This window comes from Sturnus vulgaris, chromosome 2 (assembly GCF_052056855.1).
Source record: "Sturnus vulgaris isolate bStuVul1 chromosome 2, bStuVul1.hap1, whole genome shotgun sequence".
Classification (NCBI taxonomy): domain Eukaryota; kingdom Metazoa; phylum Chordata; class Aves; order Passeriformes; family Sturnidae; genus Sturnus; species Sturnus vulgaris.
In genome coordinates, this window is record NC_142244.1 from 93,526,432 (window position 1) to 93,546,886 (window position 20,455).

Sequence of the window (20,455 nt, forward strand, 5' to 3'; positions counted from 1 at the left end):
TGGACAATGCTCTCACACACGGTGTGACTCTTGGGGTGGCCTCTGCAGGGCCAGGAGTTGGGCTTTTTATGATCCTTGTGGGTCCATCTTTCAACACAGAACATTCTGTGATTCTGTGATTATGGCTGTAATGAATAATTTGGGGAAATTAAAAAGAAGATTGTGAGGACCTGAGGAAAAAAATATCCCGAACTAACCAAGCAAACTTAAATAGTAGCGCAACCGCCTCTTCTTCCTGCTTATGGGGAAATTCCTTGGATTTGAAGAACTGTACCTGAAACCACTCTCCCTCACTACTAGTGAGACGTTTCCCTCGTGCTAAACATTTGAGGGTTGGTTTTTTTCCCCCCAAGATGTGAGCGAAATGTGACATATACAAATATAAGCCGGGCTCAGCGTCAGACCCGCAGCTGGGTCCCGCGGGCGCGGAGCTGCCCTGCCCTGCCCTGCCCGGCCCTGCCCGCTGCCGGCCCGGGCACGGGGCGGGCCCGCCGGCCGCCCCCGCCCCTCTCAGGCGGCGGAGAGTTGAAGCGGGGAGCCGGAGCTCGGCGCGGGGCCGCGGCCGCCGCGCTGCTCGGCCTGGGGAGCGCCGGCCCGCCGGGCGCCAGCGGGGCGGCCGATGGCGGGGCGAGAGGACGGGCGGGACTGGGCGTACAGGTAGGGCTGCCCACAGGGCTGAGCTCGGACCGCGCACGGAGGGCGAGCTGTGCCGTTCGGAGCTGGCCCTGCCGGGGGCTGCGGCCGGGACAGCCCCCGCGGACCGGCCCGGGCGCGGCTGAGGGCAGCGAGCACCCACCGCAACCTGCCCTGCCCGAGGGCAGCCGGGGACGGCGGCTTCCCGAAAACCCTCCGTCCTCACTCTTTGTTTTTTTTCCCTTTCTATCTTCGGAATGGAGTGGAGCGTGAAATTAATCTGTATTTGCTGCCTGGGCAGTCGCAGTCGTAAATAAGAGATGTGTGTTGATGGACGTGTGAAGGGGTTTTGGTTTGTGTGTGTTTTCATGTTCTGTGTCTTCAGAGAAACCTGTGTCGGGGGTGTCATTGCTTTTTACACCTGTGGTTTTTGTGTCAGATTTGGGGAGTACATGAATGCTAAGGTGACTCTTCTAAACAGCCAACAATGTAATAACAATCTGAGGTCTGAATATTTAATTGTTCCTCGTCTGATTCATGCTTTACTACCTGTGACGCTCCCGTGAGCCAGTTTTCCCAAGGCTGTGTCGATGCTGCTCCATGGTCAAATTCCTTCGCCATGAATGGAACAGGCAGTGTTTTGGGAAGTTAAATCCTGAAGTCTGTCTTGAAACCTTGTCTGACTGGACAGATCCCTCTGCCTGTTTAACTTATGCGAAACCCTTTAATGTCCTGTACTCAGGTGATAATTGGCAGGTATGGAGCACCCTGGGTAGTTGCCATAAATCTAATTTAGCAAGGTGAGTTGATACATGAGAATCAGCCTTGCAGTTCTGATACTTTGTCAGTATTGTGCTGCCTGAGATAATGTGCTGTAATATTGATCCATTGTAAAAGATAATAAAATAAGCATTTTGGTACTACTGATGAATAGGGTTGATTGACACAAGGATTTGTCTTTTTCCACGTTGTATATTTTCATGAAGATAATTTCAGAAATTGCCCATTTTAAAAATAACCTTTTAAGTTGTTACACTTGTACTTTCTGTTGTCATTTTTCTGCACAGAGCTGTCTGGAAAGATAATTCAGGCTATATTGGAGCTGTTGTGCTATGCCTCATACTTTTCAACTGTTCACCTGTGTTGTGTAGAAAAATACCTCCTAGACTTTTTATGTGACCAAAATTTTGTGTCAGTTTTGCTCACAATGGGTCCTTTGCTCCAAAAACTCCTTACTTAAAGAAACAGTGAAATCTGTGAAACTGACTGAACAGTGCATGTTTAAATTAATTTACTTAAACAGCTTTGATATGCAAAATGGAGTGTAACAGTTTGTGTAAAGTAGGCTTTTGCTGGGAGGAGGGAGTCTTGAGCTGCTTTTAGAAATAGCAACTGGAAGTTATTTAAAACATACTTGCTTTTTTTTTTTTTTTTCCCTTCATCTGTAGGTATGTAGAAACATTATTAAAGGAATTCCATTTATTTTGTAGGGTTGATCCATATGGGTTTGAAAGGCCAGAAGATTTTGATTATGCATCCTATGAAGCATTCTTTTCCAGGTACCTAGTGGTACTCACTAGAAGAGCAATAAAATGGTCCAAGCTCCTGAAGGGGAAAAACAGTATACAGAAGAGTTTAAAAGGTGAGCTTCGTGTCTCTTTATAGGTAAAAGTGCGTTATGCTAGGATTCAATAAGTTTTTCGTTTTGAATGTTGAATATTATTTCTGTCTTCAAATGAAAACTAGTAGTGTAAACAGTAATAATGCATAAGCAAATATGCTTGTTGTCAGAGAGATTTCATTTAAACCTTCCAAAGGAGTAATCCCTCTTCAGCAAACTAATATCTTGTTACATCTGTAACCCAACTATTGTGGCCATTGCCACTCCAAGATGCTCTTTTGCAGCTGTTGGCTGTATTGTGCTCTGTGCCTTCTTTAAAAAGACATGAGATTATGTAGAAGATGCTGTCTTGAACCCCAGGGATCAGGATGTAAGTTGCTTCATCTTTGAAAATTCTTTAGGCTGCTGAGATTTTCCAGCTCTCTTTATCCTTCTTTTGTAAAACGATGTGTACCATGCAGCTAAAAAGGTGTGTGCTAAGAACTGATGACAAAATACCTTATGAAGTGAAGAAAGTAAGATTAATGCAGGAGCTAATGCAACATTGGATAAAATGCTGATGGAAGTGTTAATGTCTGCTTCAAAGAGCATGGCTACCTCTAGTAATGTTTAATCTTGCAAGAGATACAGATAGAAATAAATGGAGAGAGTCAGAAGGTGTTAGGGAATCCTTTGAAAATAAAGGGTGGAGTTTCCTCCCACTCTCTCTCTGGGTTATGCTTTTACATAAGCATCTAAATTACCATGTTTGCTCTAAATGGTGCTAATCAGGTTGCTTTCTCTTTAAGTGTCTTCTGGAGTTGGGCAGAATTCTCTGAAGTATGTTAAGGAAAAATTGAGTAAAACTCAAAGCAAAAATTAATCAGACATTGTAACATAGATGAAGTATTTATAGCTGTGCTCCAAGGTGCAGCCTTTGACTGGTGATTCTGATGGTTTTGTTGTTTTGGGGTTGTTTCTTTTCCTTGGCACCAGAAATTTGATGATAACTAGTGAGACATTTTAAATATAACAGTGTATTTTGTGTACGAACGCCTGTTTTAAGGGTGAGAAATTCCAGAAAATGTAGATTTGAGCTATTACTACTAGATCATATGCTGCTAACCAGAAAGTATCTACTTCTACTATATTATTTTTTCTTGCAAATGTAAAGACGCTTTTGTTTGGGGTGTCAAGTTTGAATGTAGTAAGAACTTTGTGCCATTTTGAATTAGTGAAGATTTTGAGGTTTTGCAGAACTTAGTCTTCTAGTTGAGGAAAAGTAATCTCAGTTTTGATTCATACCCTTCTCTTAATGTGTGAGTGGCAACAGTGGCAGCTTTTAGCAATTTCTGTGAGTTAATTTCATTTCTCTTTGTGTTCCCAGTTCTAGCATTTTAGAAACAGAACGTTACTGTGATACTAACAGTGTGAACGCCTTTGTTCTTATTTTGGAGCCAAAACTTTGACCAAATCTCTTAACTTGTCCACCAGGCTTCAGAACCAATGGTCATGCTGTCGCACTGGACATGTAATGTCAGCAGCCTTTAACGTGGCTTTGACTGTTTCCAACAGGCTTCTCTTTTTGAAAACTGGGATTCTATAAATCCACTGAGGGGACAGAGGCAATGGCTCTAGACTGTCACAAGTCCTTGTGAGCTGATGCATCATCTTTGATGTTGCTGACTTTTGCTAAAGATATCTGGCGTTCTAGGCTGTGGAGTCTCACTTATACATGTAATTCCAGGGAGAGTGACAGGAATAAGTAATGTTGAGGAAATGTAGTCTGAGTGTAGATTCAGAGTTATTACAAAAACCTTTCTGCATTAGCCTCATCTGATACCTCAGAGGAAGAGAGTGAAAGGTTGACCTGTGCAATGAACTGATTTTTAAATACTTTCCTTCTCATTTCAGTTTTAAGATTGAAGTCTGTGACATGCACATGGAATTGTGTAAGCAAGTGTGTGCTTTACCCTGCAAGATGATTATGCAGTGATTTCCTTGCAGGCAAACAGCAAGCAGCTCTGCTGGTTGTTCACTGAATTTCCCTCCTCCAGGACCTGACTTCATTGCTATGAAGCTTTGCTCAGAGCTGCCAGCTCTGCCATAAGCTACAGCTGAGAAGAATATTTGATTTCCTTCCCCAAACACAGTAGCTGTGAACGAATGTTTTGTGTCCTGCTGCGAGTAGGTATGAGAGAGACACAGTGTATGTGTGGTATCTCAGTAGTTCCACACCCATTTGTCTACACATAGAGAAGCTCATAATTTCTGCAGGCAAAGAGGGAGAAGTGATGACTTGTATTAATTTTCCAGTTGGGAAATGTGGCATGTTCACATGCTACTGGATTTGCCTCATATCCAGGATGGTTTGTATGTATATAATTCTGTGCCACTATAAAGAAAAATAATTAGGCTATGTTTTAACAATGGTAATTAAGCAGTGCATTCTGCTGTTCTGTATTGCAGCCTGCTGGTAGGGTGGGTCATGGGAATTTGGCTGACAGTTCTTTTCACTCATTCTCCAGTCTCTTCCTGTTTGTTATTTTTCTGGTATTTTGTTTCCCCCCCTTATCTTCACCTTGTTTCCATCACTGCACATGAGTGTTTATAATAATTATTTGTCACTTGCCTTCTTTCTGTCTGTCTCTCTCTGCCACTGCTGAGATCCTCCTTTTTTTTTTTGTTTTTCATTCAGCTCTATCTTTAAGACCAAAATACAACTTTCTGCTCTGTTTTGTTTACAGGTGGGCAACAAACTGTCTGACATAGTTGCTCAGACTATCCTAATTCTGACCAAAATCATGCTACACAAAAGAATTTGGCTGTTGGTGTACTAGTCAAAAGTGACCAAGCAGAAGACACTTTCTGATCTTTGATAAAATACAGTGAAAGGGAAAAGTAAATGTATTAAACAGTGGTTTATGACACGAGCACTTCTGTTCCAGCCCGGGGCTAGGTGGAAGGAAAGTCAGTTTGACTGGAACTGCTTTATTCTGGGGGCCAAGTTTATTTCCTCAACATTCAACAGTAATTGTTAGTACCTGAAGAAGTAGAAGTGCAGATGCTTCTCAAAATCACACTCTTCTAATATTTTTAAGATAAGATAATTTTTGGTTTTAAATATTTGGGGTTTTTTTGCTACGTAAACTGAGTCTATGCTGTAGAGTGTAACAATGTTAATGGGGGAAAGGCAATACAACACTTACCTTGAAGCCGAAGTCTCCAAAATTCTCATATTCTACCATCAAACAAGGACAAGCTGGTTGAAATGACTTTTTGCATCTTATTACTATAAATAGTGTACAGTATTAGAAAAATGATATTTTCTGCATATTTTTCTCTTGAAGTTACTTTAGGTATTTATCATCTCTTTTAGACTGCTACCCTCTCAGGCAGCTGTTTCTGCTTGTAGAAAGGAAACCACATTCATAAAGTGTGACTCTAAACTTGTGAAACTGACACTTAAGTGTCAGAGGCAATTGAATTATTAAGGGGGGGAAGGTTTCCTAAAAATTTATGTTCCATATTTTGTTAATGAACAGAGAAAAGCATTTTACCTAAAGATATTTCTTACCTATGTATGTTCTAGAATTTAGCCCACATACTATGATTGTCCTGGAGGTGATTCTGTGTGCAGTGTTTGGGGGTGTTCAACAGTGCTGCTTTTGAGATTGAGCCCTTGGTTTACAACTGGCATTGGATGTGGGTGGAGACCCATCCATGACCTGGCTTCATCTGGGAAAGCTTCTCAGATGGTACAGTGGGAGGATATTCTGCAGTGTGAACTGTTGTTGTGGGCTTCTTAGTTCCCAAGGATAATGTGGAAGAGAGTCTGTATATATATTTGTATAAACACAATTCTCTGTATAGAATATTTCTTATCTACATATATAAATTATACCTATTAAACTGCAGCACTCCTTTTCAAAACTACTTTGCTGCTTCTGAATGCCGGTTTACAGATCCCAGCAAGTATTATAATGGTGTGAGGGAAAAAAAGCACAATGTAAAGGGTTCTGGCATTCCTCAGGGAGTGAAGGAGCTGGGTCAGTAGTCACTTGGGGTCATACAAGCCCCTGGCTATTGCCATGAAAACAAGGACACTGAGGAGTAATGAGTGTGTGCTGTGCTGCAGGCTGCTTTCCCCTTGTGCCACTGTCAAAGGCTTGTCCATGCTTCTCTTGAATTTAATATGTGTTGTTGGATATCAGTGTTGGCTATGCTTCCAGAATTTGCAGTTGTTCCAGAAAAAAATACTGTTGTGATTATGTGTTAAAATGTGACAATCCAGTATTTTAGACAGTAAATTTGTTCTTAGGGTCATCTGAATGTCTCTTGTTAACCTAAATGGTGAAGACTGGTCCTTGATAGTCATTCCTGTATTATTTGCTATGACAATTTATAGGATTTCTTGAGCATTAGAGTTCAAAGTCTTGTAAAAAAGATGAAGTGGGGATTATTAAACCACCATGGAAACAAGTGAATTATTTCCAGTCTAAAAGAAGGTTGTAGTTAAGGTAATTTTACAGCTAGAACTGTAGAATCTGTAACTTGTAATATAAATCCTCATTGAAAAGCTAAACAGAAATTGTACCCTGAAGACCAGGCATTTATTACAAATATGTTTCTTTGAGAGACACCACCAGATTTTAGGTGGGTGCAATGCTAATTATATGTGCATGTTTATGTTGGGTGGCACGGGGGAAGCAGCTTTGGGTCCTAAAGGATAGGCAGCTGTAATTAGGTGGAATGTATTTAGAAGGTGTCTGGCTGAGTTGTACAACCTTGCTTCACTCTGCTGTTTTTAAGACCTTTAATTTAGGCAGCATTTATTACAGAACTGTGTGATTCAATAAAACCTGGCTAGGTAGTGATATTGTGTGTGGGCGGAATAAAAATTCCCACTCAGATTTGAGTCCCATAAAATTTAGAGAGAAGAAGCTGATGCTTTTATTGATACAACATGATTCATTTAGTATGAGATGTCTGTTTCATTTGTCATTTTCTTCTCCCTGAAAAAAAGGAGAAGAATCTCAAACATTCAGCTGTCTTTTTGGGTCAGAAAAGGTAATGCTGATTTAGGATTATGTACCCATAAGCAGCATTGACTCCTTATTAATATTTTTCATACCATTCCCAGGAGGAAGTTGCTTTCATTGCCTGATGCTTTTTCCTGTAATCTCGCATCATAGTTATTTACACTGAATCATCTGCTTTAAAAAAAACCCTGAAGCACACCCTTATGATGAAAATGATGCAGGAGATAAGAGCTACTTTAGATTTGAAAAGGCTTCCACAGCTATTCTAGGAAAAAGTCATCTGCTGCTCACTCACATCTCCAGTTTTTCCAAGGCTCATTTAGACAGGAGGCACATATTTCATATTCCTCAGTTTCTGCTGTATTTCAGTGGTCAGGGGCTGAGCTGAAGCCCTAGGGTTATGGTAACATGGCCATCGATGTTAGAGCTGAATGGGCAGAGCCATCATATCAGAGTCCACTGGTGATGTAGGAAGAGTCAAGTCAGTGCTTGTCTGAATGAAAAAGGACAAAGATCAAGGGGAAACTTTGCTGCTTGTATCTCCATTCAGAAAAGTAGAAGAGGAAGGGATTAAAAATTCTAACAAGGGAAGAGAGGAGGGAGGAAAACTGGAGTCTGAAGATCTGAGGGGGGAGTCTGAGTGACAAGAACTTAGGAGTGAATCTAAAATATACTATGCAGCTGAGTGAATCTAAAATATACTATGCAGCTGAGAAGTAAATGCTTATCCTAAAATGGTAGCATAGGACAGAAAATATAATTATCTCCAGTCAAGAGTTTTCCTATGACTTCTTAACTTCAGGCTGCTCATTTAAAGAAGAATAATGCAGATGGATTTTTAAAAAATTTATTTAAAAATGAACAAACAAAACCAAACTTCTTGTCTTGCAGTGAAGAGATATATCAGGAAAGGCATCCCCAATGAACACCGTGCATTGGTCTGGATGATTGTGAGTGGGGCCCAAACCAACATGGAACAAAACCCTGGGTATTACCACAGACTGCTTGAAGGAGAGAAGAATGCCAAGCTGCTTGAAGCAATCAAAACAGGTTATTCTCTTGATAATGCTATTTATCTGTATTTATCCATCCTCTGTCCTTAAGTGGTAGAGATCAAGTTATGTCATGGAAACTTAATATTTCTGTAGTAGTGGTTTAAGTGCTGAATTAACACTTAAATTAGATTAGCCATAAGCTCTTTAACAGCACAGATCTTTCCAGATTCATCATGTGGTTAAAAGCATTAAGGAATGCTTTTAAGGAAGATTAGAAATTATTTGAGAAGGAATAAACTAGAAAACATTACAGTGTCATCTAAGTGATTGAAGAGTTGTAACTTTGAGCCATGACACCTGCCTTTGAGTGTGTTTCTCCTTAATTTTGTCCCATAGGACACTGGAGAAGTAGCAGGGATGGTTGAAGATATGGTACAGAGGCCCATATGAGGCAGGTGAAGAATGCTAGGGTTTCAGGTTGAAAGATAGATTTATATGAATTATAAATGGTGCAAAGAGAGTGAATGAGCAGTAATTGTTACTTGTTTCTTGTAACATAAGAACCAAGGACACTGAATGAAATTTGCCATGCTGCAGGTTTAGAAGAGTTGTGGCACTTGTTACTGTGCTGCAGAGGTTAGAAGTATGAACTGGTTTTAAAACGAATTTGATAAACTGGGAGTTGGGGGCATCCACTTGATGCATGAAATATTAAACTAAATGTATTTACTAAACGTAAATCCCTGGGAGATATGTAGGAGGTGAAACACCTCTCCTCTGCTAATCTGTTTCCATGTGTGCTTTCTGTGAACACTGATGATCAGTGGCAATACTGATGGCAGGGTATAAGGGCAGCCAGACCTTAGGCTGGCCCACTGGGAGGAAAAAGGCAGTAGGTGAGGACAAACAAGTAGGAGTTTGATGTAACTGATACTTGTCCTGAAACCTGTTACAGCAGAGCCTTTGTAGTGAAGCTATATTGCTGAACTGGGCTAATTTGCCCAATTAAAAAGTCAAGAGGTTGGGCTCTGCTCCAGAACAATGCTGAGGTTGTTTGGTTAGAAAGGCAGGTTGTCTATTTCCTCTTGCAAAAACCCAGGTACTTAAAGTTTGGGCTTTATGGATTTTTATTCGAGTTGGATAAGCATCCGAACACTTTTGGTTTATGCAGAGTTTCTTCTCTGCCTTTCCCTGCAACAGCAGTACTTTGTGCTTTTGGGACTACACGCCTTAGTAAGGTATTTTGGAGCATCAGCTTCATGTTTCTATGAATAATGGAGACTAGCCAGAAATATGCAGGCTTATATCCTGCTCAGAACTAGAAACAGTAGAGCTCTTACTATGAATGAAGAGGGAGCTAGTAAGATGACTTTCTAAAGCCTGCCTTGATAAGGGCCTGGAGAAGCATCAAACTATTCAATTGGGGTAAAATTGCTGCAAGAGAGAGTTGAAAACAACTTTTTTTCAGTACTAGACAAAGACATGAAGGGCCAGGAGGTGGCTTTCCACACAGGTTAAAATGAAATAAAAATATTTTTGTGGGGGAGGAAAAATCCTGGGAGGTGATAAAGATCTATTTGTGAACTATGGAGGAAAAAAGTTTCAGAAGAGCTACTGCATTGATTGGAAACTGCAGAAGAGAAAATTAACATGGAGCAAGTGAGGGAAAAGATAAAGAAAAATGTCTTGGAATACTTTATTGGAGGGGAAAAAATATAATGAGGACCTCAGGCACTCATCCTTCAGAAAGGAAGAACCAATGTGGACATAGGAGGAATGGAAGGAACAGAGTTTTTAAGGTGAATGTAAACTTTCTGGTTAGTGTGTTTAATAAACTTGTGCTCCTGTTGACTGTGCACATTTTATAGTAGGCTTTGGCTGAGGACTCTGGTGTGAATTGTTGCCTTTCATTTTGTTTCTTCAAGTATTGTTCTCCCGTTACTGTAGTTGTTTTTAGTAATAAAGCAAGGTAAGATGTAGAATCGTACTGCTGTTTGCTTTCTTGTTTGTAGTTTCCAGAATTTTCAGTCAACTGTGCCATATTTACTCTCACAGCTGTAAAGTTGCAACCCAGCACAGTGCTGGGGTTAATAAACAAGAGAACAGCAATCACACTTCTTTCTTTTTTCCCACGGGAGGGGCAGGAGGACAAGGCCAACCAAAGACTTTATTTCAAATTCAGTTAAAAATGTGTAAGAGCCAATGTGTCCTCTTTCTTTCACGTGCCCAGAAGCTGCAAACAATTTTCATGTATGTTTGAAACTTGTTTTCATGTGAGAAAGTCTTTAATGTGGTATAATCAGGTTAAAAAGGGCAGGTAGACTGTGTGAAGAAATGGTCTAATCTTCAAAGAAAAATCTGCTTAGTAATAGCAACGGAAGTCTTTCAACTAATTAAATCTGTAATCTCTTCTTTCACCATTTTTTCCCTTTAACTTTGTGATTCTGAACTGATGAGCTTTATTGCTACTGTGTTTTATATGGTACTTGCTGTTGGAACATTTTTGTTTATTTAAGAAAAATGTAGGAGGGAATGGGCTTCTTACTCTAACCATTAAAAAGGAGCTTAAAGAGTGCAGGTGCCTAAATTTTTGTGTCTTAGTTTAGGTACACATTTAGAAGGGCATGCATTCCAACAACACTTTGCTTTTCATGACCTATCATAGGAAAGTTTAGTAGGACAAATGATGTTGTAAGATAAAAAGTGGCTGTCCTTCTAATGCAGAGGGTACATGCTGGGTGTAAAACGACTGGAGTGTAAGTTGTAGCTTCCCTGGGTAAACTCCCCTTAGGCTGGGCCATTTTGAATTTTAGCTCTTGTTTGTTGCCTTTTCTCTCCATTGAAAAAACACTTTTGGACAGAAGTGTGTCTGTGTCTGCAGGTGCTCAGGCATTTACATGCAATCTGTGTTTCCATTCTTGCATTTCATGAGGAGGAGTTGTAGGTGCTGTGAAACCTACAATTTGATACTTATCAGTCATTCCCAGAGCCTGAGCTGTGCTGTGTGAAGCTGGCATAAGGATCTGACTGTGGATAGGACGATAGTTGCAGGATCTTAATTGAGCTTATGATGGGTTCAGAAAAGTAATCGAAAAATGGTCATTGCCATTTCACTGGAGACAGGGAGTATTTTACTATCAAAGCACTAAGAGTTTCTCTGAAGCTTTCCTGAAACTGAATGGAAGTTGGGAATTTTCAGGTGAGTTTAAAATATTTAACCATGCAAGAGGAAGGGGAAGAGCCCTGTCATCTCTTCTGGCTCTCTGTAAGAGGAGCCCTATTAGGTCATATCCAAACAGCTGCCTTATCTGCTCTTTGGTCTACCAGAACAGCTGAAGGGAGACCTGGAGGAGTAAAGTGTGTAGTGACATTTCCTCAGAATGTTTTTCCCAGTATCCAGTTATCTGCTGTTTGGAGAGTTGCCAAGACATATGCTGCATGATTGTACCTAATAATGCTGGGTGGGAAAAAATTCACAAAAACCCTTCTGGTTGCTCCTTTTTCATGTTGTTTACCTTCCTTATGATTTTGCAGATTTGAGCTGTCTCAATGCTGTTAAGCATCTCCCTCTAAACTAAGGAGCTTTTATCCACTTGGCTTTATGCTATGTATGGTAGCCATTTTATATCTGTGGTCTTCCTTGTTGTCATTCTTTTCTGTAATTTCTCTAATTCTGGTATCTTCTGGAGATGAAAGGGACTGGAATTTATGCATGTGCTTCTCGGATTTATACAGTGGCAATATTGTTCCTTTGTAAGAAATCCTAACTCTTCAGGCTTTGATTGCTGAAAGCTCTTGTACTGTTACTTGGTAGTGGGGATTGTGAGGCTCAATTTTTCTGACTTTAGTTAATGACAAACTTGGCCTTAATTTAAAACAAACCCCCGAAGCCTCCAAAACAATTTATAGTTCCAGGTGTTGCAGGGAAAAACTTGAAGATGACTGCTAAATACCCAGTTATAACAAATCTAAAACGCCCTTTTAAGTATACTGTCTTTACAAGTTGCAATTTATGGCCTAACCTCATTGTTCTGGATTTGCAGTGGTTTTTGAGTGCTTGTAGTTGAAGTGAACTTTTGCTCTGCTCTTTACTATGTAAAAAAAAAAAAAAGAAAAAAATTACCTGCCTGGAAGCGCTTCAGAGCAGATGCACATCACAGATGTAGCAGTGGCAAAGAAATGTCCGTAGGTGGAGTAGGATATGTTAGTTATAAAAATACTTGTGTAATTTACTGACCACCTGTATCTTGGAGTGGGAAGCACCTGGGTATGAAAGTAAAAGTGCCATGGTTTAAGAAATGTATTCTTAATGTAAGCACTCCCACTAAAACCACGTGTGGGTTCCTCTCCCTGCCTCTAGTTGGAGATAAGAACAATTTACTGGAAACAGCAATGAGATACAAAAATGAATAGTAACAGCAACAACATTGATAATAAAAGGTATACAAAACAATTCACACAGAAAGAAAACAAATTATAATAGACAGTACCAGGTGGCTCACTGCCACTTTTCTACTGGAGGGAACCCCTTCTCCCTGGAAGACAGTCCCTTTATCAGGCCCCTGGCAATGACAAGGTGGTATAGAGCAACCTCCAGGCCCTATAGCCACACCCTTTCCCAACTACTGCAGAAATTAACTGCCCTGGCTGGAATCAGAACAAAAAGGAAGGATGAGATAGCAAGGTGAAGAAGGTTGTCTTGTAGATGCATGACTTTTCAAGTAGGAACTAGGGAAAACACAAGACTGGTTCCAAAAGCATTGGTTTTCTGGACTGCACTTTCAGATCTCTTTGCTCCAGAAGTAGCATCAATGACAGTGGTTCTTGGTACTGAAATAGACTGTCTGTTTTATAAGCTGAGGCTAATGTGTTCTGCCTGTTTGTGTTACTGAATGAAGCAGAAATAATGCAGACCTGTGAGAGGGAAGAAAGAAGCCAATGGTCTTCTCATGGTAGCTGCACAGAGATAAATCAGCAGGAAAGCTGGTGGTTGGTTTTGTTTCATAGCAGCATAAAACTGCCAGCTCAGAGAGCTGAAAGATTGTAAAAAAATTTCTATTGGGATTTAATCTGAATTTACTACAAAAGAGTAGCTAGTCTTCATTGTGACCTTCTTCCTGGTTCTGTACTCCCATACCTGCTTTATTTGTTAGCAGCAGATCTGCACATAATGACAAGATAGTAATAATTTTGGGATTTATCTAGCAGTGTAAGATTCTAATGTTCATTTTACTCCTTGAAAAGAACCTGATTTATTTTTTTCCCCCCAACCTGGACTAGTTTAAGGCTGTGTTCCTTTGGACAGTAATGTCTATTAAGAGCAAAGCAGGTTAATGGACAGTAGGTCAGAGGGCAGGATGTGAAGAGCATGAGGAGGAGGTGTTTGGATGTCTCCCCTGGAACAGCTGTATTGAGGGGGATGTAGTGATGAAGCCAAGTGAACAACCCTGACCTGTTCCTGCCTTTTGTCTCAAGTCATCTCTGACCCTCATCTTGTAGCATGGTAAAACGTATTGGCTCATGCGTGCCTGGGGAGTGGGTTGAGTTCCCCCACCTTGAGGTTGTTCAGGTCCTCTCGAATATTGTCTTTTTTTGTGTGTTTTTCTTCTCATTCACATGAGAGGTGAAATATTTTCCTACAAATGATTCCCTTTAAAAGGAAGAAATAGGGATTAGTGATAACTTCTTCATGCATGTGACTTCCACTACAGTACTCATGATTTTGGGGAGCTTTCTTCCTTTGGTTGCTTACAGCTGAACTTTGTGTCAAAGCTGTAACAGACTTCTTTCTTTATGCCGGAAAAGGCTGATAAAAAGTGATAACTCTTAGGACATGAAGATCCGTACAGAGGTGCTGTTACTGATGTTTGTTTTTAACTTTAACCCAATTTGTTGTTGTTAAATACAACCCAAACAACTACTTATATTTTATTAATAACTCTTGGGTTTTGAAAATCTGCAAAGTTATTCTTAGGTGTTTAGAAGTTGGAGAGAAAAATTCTATTTAAAGATCAAATGCACAAGTCTATGCAAGTGACCTTGGGTTCTCTCTCTATGAAGTGAAGCAGGGCAAAAATTAACTCTGCCTGTTTCTTTCCAACAACTAAGGGCTGTTGTGGAGTGACTAGCTCAAACTTGCATGTCTAATTTTTAGACCTTTGTAACGAGAGATGAGTCCTACTAATGTTTGGTCTGAAAGAAATTAATGGTTGGAAATGTCAGTAATTGCTGCTCCTTACTTGGTTAAGAATTGAGCTTGAAGCATGTGGGAATGTGCTCTGCTGCTTGGTTATCAGAAATCACTCCCATTCTTGATGATCTTGCACCAGTAAAGATGCAGCTTTTCTCATGATCACATTATGGAGAAAGTTAAATTTTAAAAAGTTATTTTTAAGTAGAAGTCAGCAGCTATGGGAACAGGTCTGGGGTTTTTTGGCTGCTGCTGTTTGGTAGAAGTTCGCTGAGTAAGTCAGTTGAAAGTTCATCTGATTTGTTACGAGAATATGCTGTCCTGGAAGCACAACTCACTTCATGCCACTTGACTTGGTACGTTTGTCATGTCTCGTGTCTGTCAGTCTAAATACCAGGTTTGCTTTCATTTAGGCCTTTGCAGTCAGACATGGAGCGAGTCCAATCTGCAGGAGGAATTTCTTTAGGCCTGCTTGAAATTGAAATTGGTACACTAATAGGATTATTCTTTCTAGGAATAGATTATCCTTGAATGCAAGTGCCCTTTTAGCCAAAATGGAGGTAAAGCTTTTTTTTAAAATTAATCTGCCAAAAACAGTTCAGTGGACCATAGTGAAGCTTCAGTTATACTTCAGAAGACCTGTAAAAGTTTTTGGGAAAGTGACAAGGAACAGCTCTTAATTTTGGTCTTTTTCCCTTTTGTCTAGACATGAACAGAACATTTCCAGATAATGTAAAATTCCGCAAGACGGCTGATCCGTGTTTGCAACACACACTCTACAATGTATTGGTCGCGTATGGGCACCATAATAAAGCAGTAGGATATTGTCAGGTATGTAATCATTGTTTTGCAAACCATGCTGCATTTCACCAGTGGTAACTTCCTGTCCGTTTGAATGTGTGTTTTTAGAAGCACGCCCACAAATTATTTCTGTTTATGAACTGGCCCTGGGAGGTTGGGGGGGGGAGAGGCGGGACATGAATAGCTTCAAGCAAATTCAAATTTCCTTCTGAATTTCTCAGTGGCTGTTCTCATAGCCATCTTGATCAATTTGGTACTGTTTGCTAGCTGCAACATACGTATTTTATCACACGTGGTTGTATGAAGAGTAGTTGCTTTGGAGAACAAGAGGAAGTGAGCTTGCCTTTCCCTCCTCCTGCTATCTTTCCCCAAGCAGTCCTTGATATGTACAAGGCATCATGACATCTCAATTTCCTTTATTTTCACGGTCACATTTTTCAGAGTACAGAAAGACCAGCACTAATGTGGTGTCGTGTACTTGGGGACTGGTAGCATTTATTTAGTGCCATCTCCCAGTAGAGCTAACACAAGTAGGAGTAAAGTTTCTTTGAAATTCAACCTGATACTGCTTTGATGGCAGCTCAAGAAAGCTTCTTTTGTCACTGTCAAGTACTGTAGAGTTTCCTGTGGGACACAGAGAAGATAAGTTGATTCATGAAAGTCTATGACAGTCAAGGAAAAAAGCATAAGGATTATAAAGAAGCAGGCACTGCCATGAGCAAAATGTATTTTCAGTTCGCTTATGAAGTCCTCTCCTGTCTCCTTCACTTCCTGAGCAAAAATGTGTGTGCTAACATTTTATCTGAGAAAGTTAGTGTAGTAAATACAATACTCCAAAGCTGAAAGAATATGAACAGTATTTTTTTAAACTTTGAGAGAAGACTTAGAGGGACTTAAACCTACACTGAAGTCTCTAAAAATATATTTTTCTTGTGTACCCCAACTAGTTTTAGTTCAGAAATTATTTACTTCCATTCTTCAAAAGATGAGTAATTTCTATGATTTTCAGTAATATGTATTTATCAAAATATAATTTTAATATTTTGATAATAACAGAAGGGGAAGAATTATGAATACTCACTTTTGCAAGTGTCAGGTTTCTATATAGAGTTGGTCATGCACAACATAACACGCAACTTCTAAACCATAGTAGTTTCTATGTGTCCAATTGTTAATAAAATATTTTGGTACCTTTTCTGTTTAATGGGAAAAGAAGAACACTTAAAAAACCCTTGTGTGGGTTCTTTGCACATCTGGTCTCCTCACAGGATCAGTGCTATTGTATGTATATGTGGAGTACTGGAGGTATTATGGAAGAAAACTGTACACACTTTGTAGTGCTCATCTAATACAGCCGTGTTTGGGTTCTGATCTTTAAGCTTCTGATCTTTCTAAGCTTTAAGTTGCATTGGGCTTTGGAATTGACAAAAAAGCAAAATTGAAAGTATAGACTGCTAAGCTTTTTCTTTTAATTTTCATCTCCTTGATCTTTGTTAATAATTCTTGTTAGCTGTTGTCATGCAAGTTTAGCAGGTTACTCAAACAGTGGCCTTTGCTATTAGAATTAATATGTACACTTTGTAGAACTGTAGTAATTTAGTCCTTAATCAAAAGAATTAAGCTAGAAATTCTTTAGATGAGTGTATGCATCTCAAAACCCTTCTTTCTATTTCAGGGCATGAACTTCATTGCTGGATACCTGATTCTTATTACAAAGAATGAAGAGGAGTCATTTTGGTTGCTAGATGCTCTTATTGGAAGAATATTGCCTGGTATGTTAAAAACATAGTTCTATCCATATATTGGAGCTTGGCTTGTATCTTTGCATTCTTCTCCAGTTGTAGACAGTATCTGCATCTGGTCTCTTCAGTAGCTCTCTGAGTTCCCTTGCCTGGATCTGTGGGTTTGCAAGGAGGTGTTTACACAATCAGTTTTGCCCCATGTATAAGCTGAACCTCCTGCACATGTGAGGTAGTTTAAAACCAGAAGCAGATACCAGGCACAGATGTAATTTTTACTCCTGTGAAATGCATTTGGGAATGTTTTTTCTTGGGATTTAATTATAGGGGGAGAATGGTTTTATTGTGAATTCCCATAAGCATTGCACAGGTCTGACTACAGATACACCTTTAATGTAGGTGGAAGACCAGTGGAAAACGGAGGGCTAATTCTTTATTAGTCTGGTTTTGCTTTTGCAGAGATTTTTGTCTCAAATGGTTGGAGATAGAATTTAGTATTACATTGTCAACTAGGTACTGGTCAAGGTTGATTGAAACTTTCACTTTTCCTTCTGTCTGTTTATGTTTAAGATCAAACAAAAAAAGAATTTTGGTTCCCTATTGAATAGAAAGAAAAAACCTTGAGAAATAAAGAAGAATAGCTGAAAGATTATTTTCATGCTTTTGAATGACTGTAAGAAATTATTTTACACTGAATACACCATGTAGGGACTTGGATTTTCCTTGTGTGGAAACAGTGGTTGGACTTTGTTTCCAGACTGAAAGAGTAGAGACAGGCAGGGAATGTTATGAGTTGTTGAATCAGTCTGCAAATATTTAACATTATATAGCCTTGAAGTTTACTTTCAAGCTGTAAAAATAGTCTGAAGAAATCAACTGTTTGTTGCTTTTGTTTAGCCTTGAGAGCTCTAAGCTGTGCAAACAGGCAGGAGACAGGGCTGCTGTCTGCTCTGGGACCTGCCACTGCCTGGCATGGGTGGATGTCTGCTTTGACATCACTGTGTCAGGGATAAGGCACTCGGTAAAAGGCAGGTTAATTGTGATGTGTGGGAACTCTTGCTGTTAATCCTTTCAATAGTCTTACACACTTTTATTTAAGGCAAAGGAGGTAAAGTCAGAATTTTATGTTTGTTGTTTTTGGTAGGAAACCTAATCCACTTTATCAGAAAAACCTTCATTTTTATATATGCTTCTACACATTACTGATACTTGTGGCAAAAGTTGCTCTTATTTTTCCCCTCCTAGCTGTTTACTTTATCTTAGGCAAGTAGCATTGGTGATGAGAAGAAATTCATAACATGAAATGCAATTACTGTGTATAAAGGAGGTGTATATTTACTCAAGTTATAGGTATATTTTTACTTTTCTGTAACAAGATTGTTGTTACTGACTTTAGCGTGGGTCCAGCTGGGCAATGTGAATCTTCTATATAGTATAAATATTTGTATTGAATAATACAAGGTGTTACTGACAGAAAACTTGTTGCTGATGCTCTTTCCCTCCCCCAGCTATTCCCAACACTCTCCTATATAGTTTGATTTTTGTATTTATAAAAGTCAAAGCATGACATAAAAAATAACTGGCATAATTTCAGTGAAATACTGTGTGTGCATATGTGAAAGAATCAGACAGACCATATTCATAAAGCAACTCAGATAAATAATTACTGCCTTTCTGTTAGTGCAAGGTATTGCACATTTCAGTTTTAAGCCCTATAATTATTAGGGAAGCAGAGAAGCACTGTATGTCTCAAGATCTTGTAGATCTTGAGTGTTTTCCAGGTCTTCAGAGGGAAGACTAGGAATCAGTTATGCTGTATGCTGACAGTTTCATTGGCCAACAGTTTCTATTCGTTTGGTTGCTGATTTGATTTTCTTGATTTGTTTGCATTATAATATACGTGTTTTCCCCCTATTGTTGCCTCCAGGTCATGTCCTCATTTTTGAGTGTGTCCTGTCACTGCCAGTTAAATCACTGGTGCTTTAGGAAAATTTAGAAATCCATTCTCTGCCCTCTGCTGTGTCCCTGTGGGTGCTTCCTCCCCTGCCCACACGTGTTTAATTACATTAAACAGATCCTCCAGAGCTGTGGTGCTGACAGTGGTTTTTTTGGTCAGCACATGAACTAAGCCAGCCACAGATCAATGTCATTGATTGAAAAATGTACAGTGTGACAGATGGGAACATTCTGAGGAAGTGACAGAAAATGGGACTCCATCAGTAAAGGTTTTCTGGCTGAATTGTTCTGTTACAAATGGAGATAATGCAGCTGGAAGAGAGAGCCAGTAAATTAGACTTTGGTTGATTGGTCAGAGGAGTTGTGTGCATGCCTTTCATTTGGCTGAACTGCTGGGTACAGCTGGGTGAGGCCAGAAAGTTCCTGCTTCTGCTGAGGGCAAGCCCATGCATTTCTGCCTTTTGTCTGTCAGCTGCTCAGCCAGGGATTTGGAGGGATTATCATTTAAACACAGCAGGGGGGAAGAGAACTACTTGTTTAACTGAAGTTTTGGGTGTTCCCAAATTTTTTTTTATTCCCAGGCTCAGTCAGATAGCTGGAGCAGACAGCATTGCCCGCAGGAAGCAGTATAGATTGAATTCAAGCACAGAGTAGATGTGCCTGCAGTTTGTACTCAGCAATGCTCTGATGTTTCTGTTCTGTTCATCACCCTGATTCTTGTTGAGAAGTTCTGGGGATTTTTTTGTGCTGTTAAGGAAAGAGTGGGGAGATTGCTTTAGAAAGCTTTGGGTAGGTAGAATCTTTTAACTGTGGTACCTCAGTATGTGAGTATACTTGTCATATTTTACATATTTGTGATTAAATGGTGAGCTTATGAGTAGAAAAACTCAACAATTTGGTCTCACTTTAGCATGATAGTTATGCTTATATATAGAAGAATAATCCCCCCTCCCACCTTCAATGGTTTTCAGTCTGGAAGCAATTGTGTATATCAACCTATACTCTAACTAGTCTACTGGACTATTATACTGGAATCACTCTTACTGAAAACTAGTTGTAGAATACTTCTCTGGTTAAGAGCAGTCTCATGAGTTCTGCACTACCCTGTTTTATTCTAGTGTCAATGCTGACTTTTGGAGGTGAGAAAAGTCCCCCTCTCTTTTGTGCTTACTTTTCATGTATTTGTGGGATGCAGTCAGTTAATTTTGGCAGTTTTTTGTATGGCTAAGCCCCTTCAGTCAAACTCTTCTCTTGCATGAAACTTTTCTCTGTTCCTGTTTTAGCCTAATAATTATTGTGTGCTTTTTCCAGTTTGAATTGATTTTTCAATTTATTTTTTTAAACCTGATCACAATGGCACGCTTTTATTTTCCATTGGAGAATCAGCTAGTGGCTCTTTTCACAGTAGAAAGTGTTTTGCTTAAGAGAGGAAAGCTGTAGGATTTCCCTTGCCTTTTTTCTCTAGTGAGACTCTGGTTTTGATTTGTGGTCTCCATCAT

At 39.7% G+C, this 20,455-nt stretch overlaps 1 protein-coding gene across 2 annotated transcripts in view; it reads left to right on the plus strand.

The window, feature by feature from the left end:
* Nucleotides 1–517: 517 nt before the first annotated feature.
* Nucleotides 518–20,455, plus strand: part of GRTP1 (growth hormone regulated TBC protein 1) — a 33,928-nt gene continuing 13,990 nt past the window's right edge. The window contains exons 1-5 of one of the 2 annotated variants that reach the window (XM_014885127.2): nt 518–657; nt 2,124–2,275; nt 8,167–8,325; nt 15,167–15,291; nt 16,937–17,033. In XM_014885127.2, coding sequence (XP_014740613.1) covers nt 620–657; nt 2,124–2,275; nt 8,167–8,325; nt 15,167–15,291; nt 16,937–17,033 — 571 coding nt within the window. In that variant the 5' untranslated portion in view covers nt 518–619. The remainder of the gene's footprint in view (nt 658–2,123; nt 2,276–8,166; nt 8,326–15,166; nt 15,292–16,936; nt 17,034–20,455) is intronic. The other variant, XM_088160136.1, reaches the window with a different exon arrangement.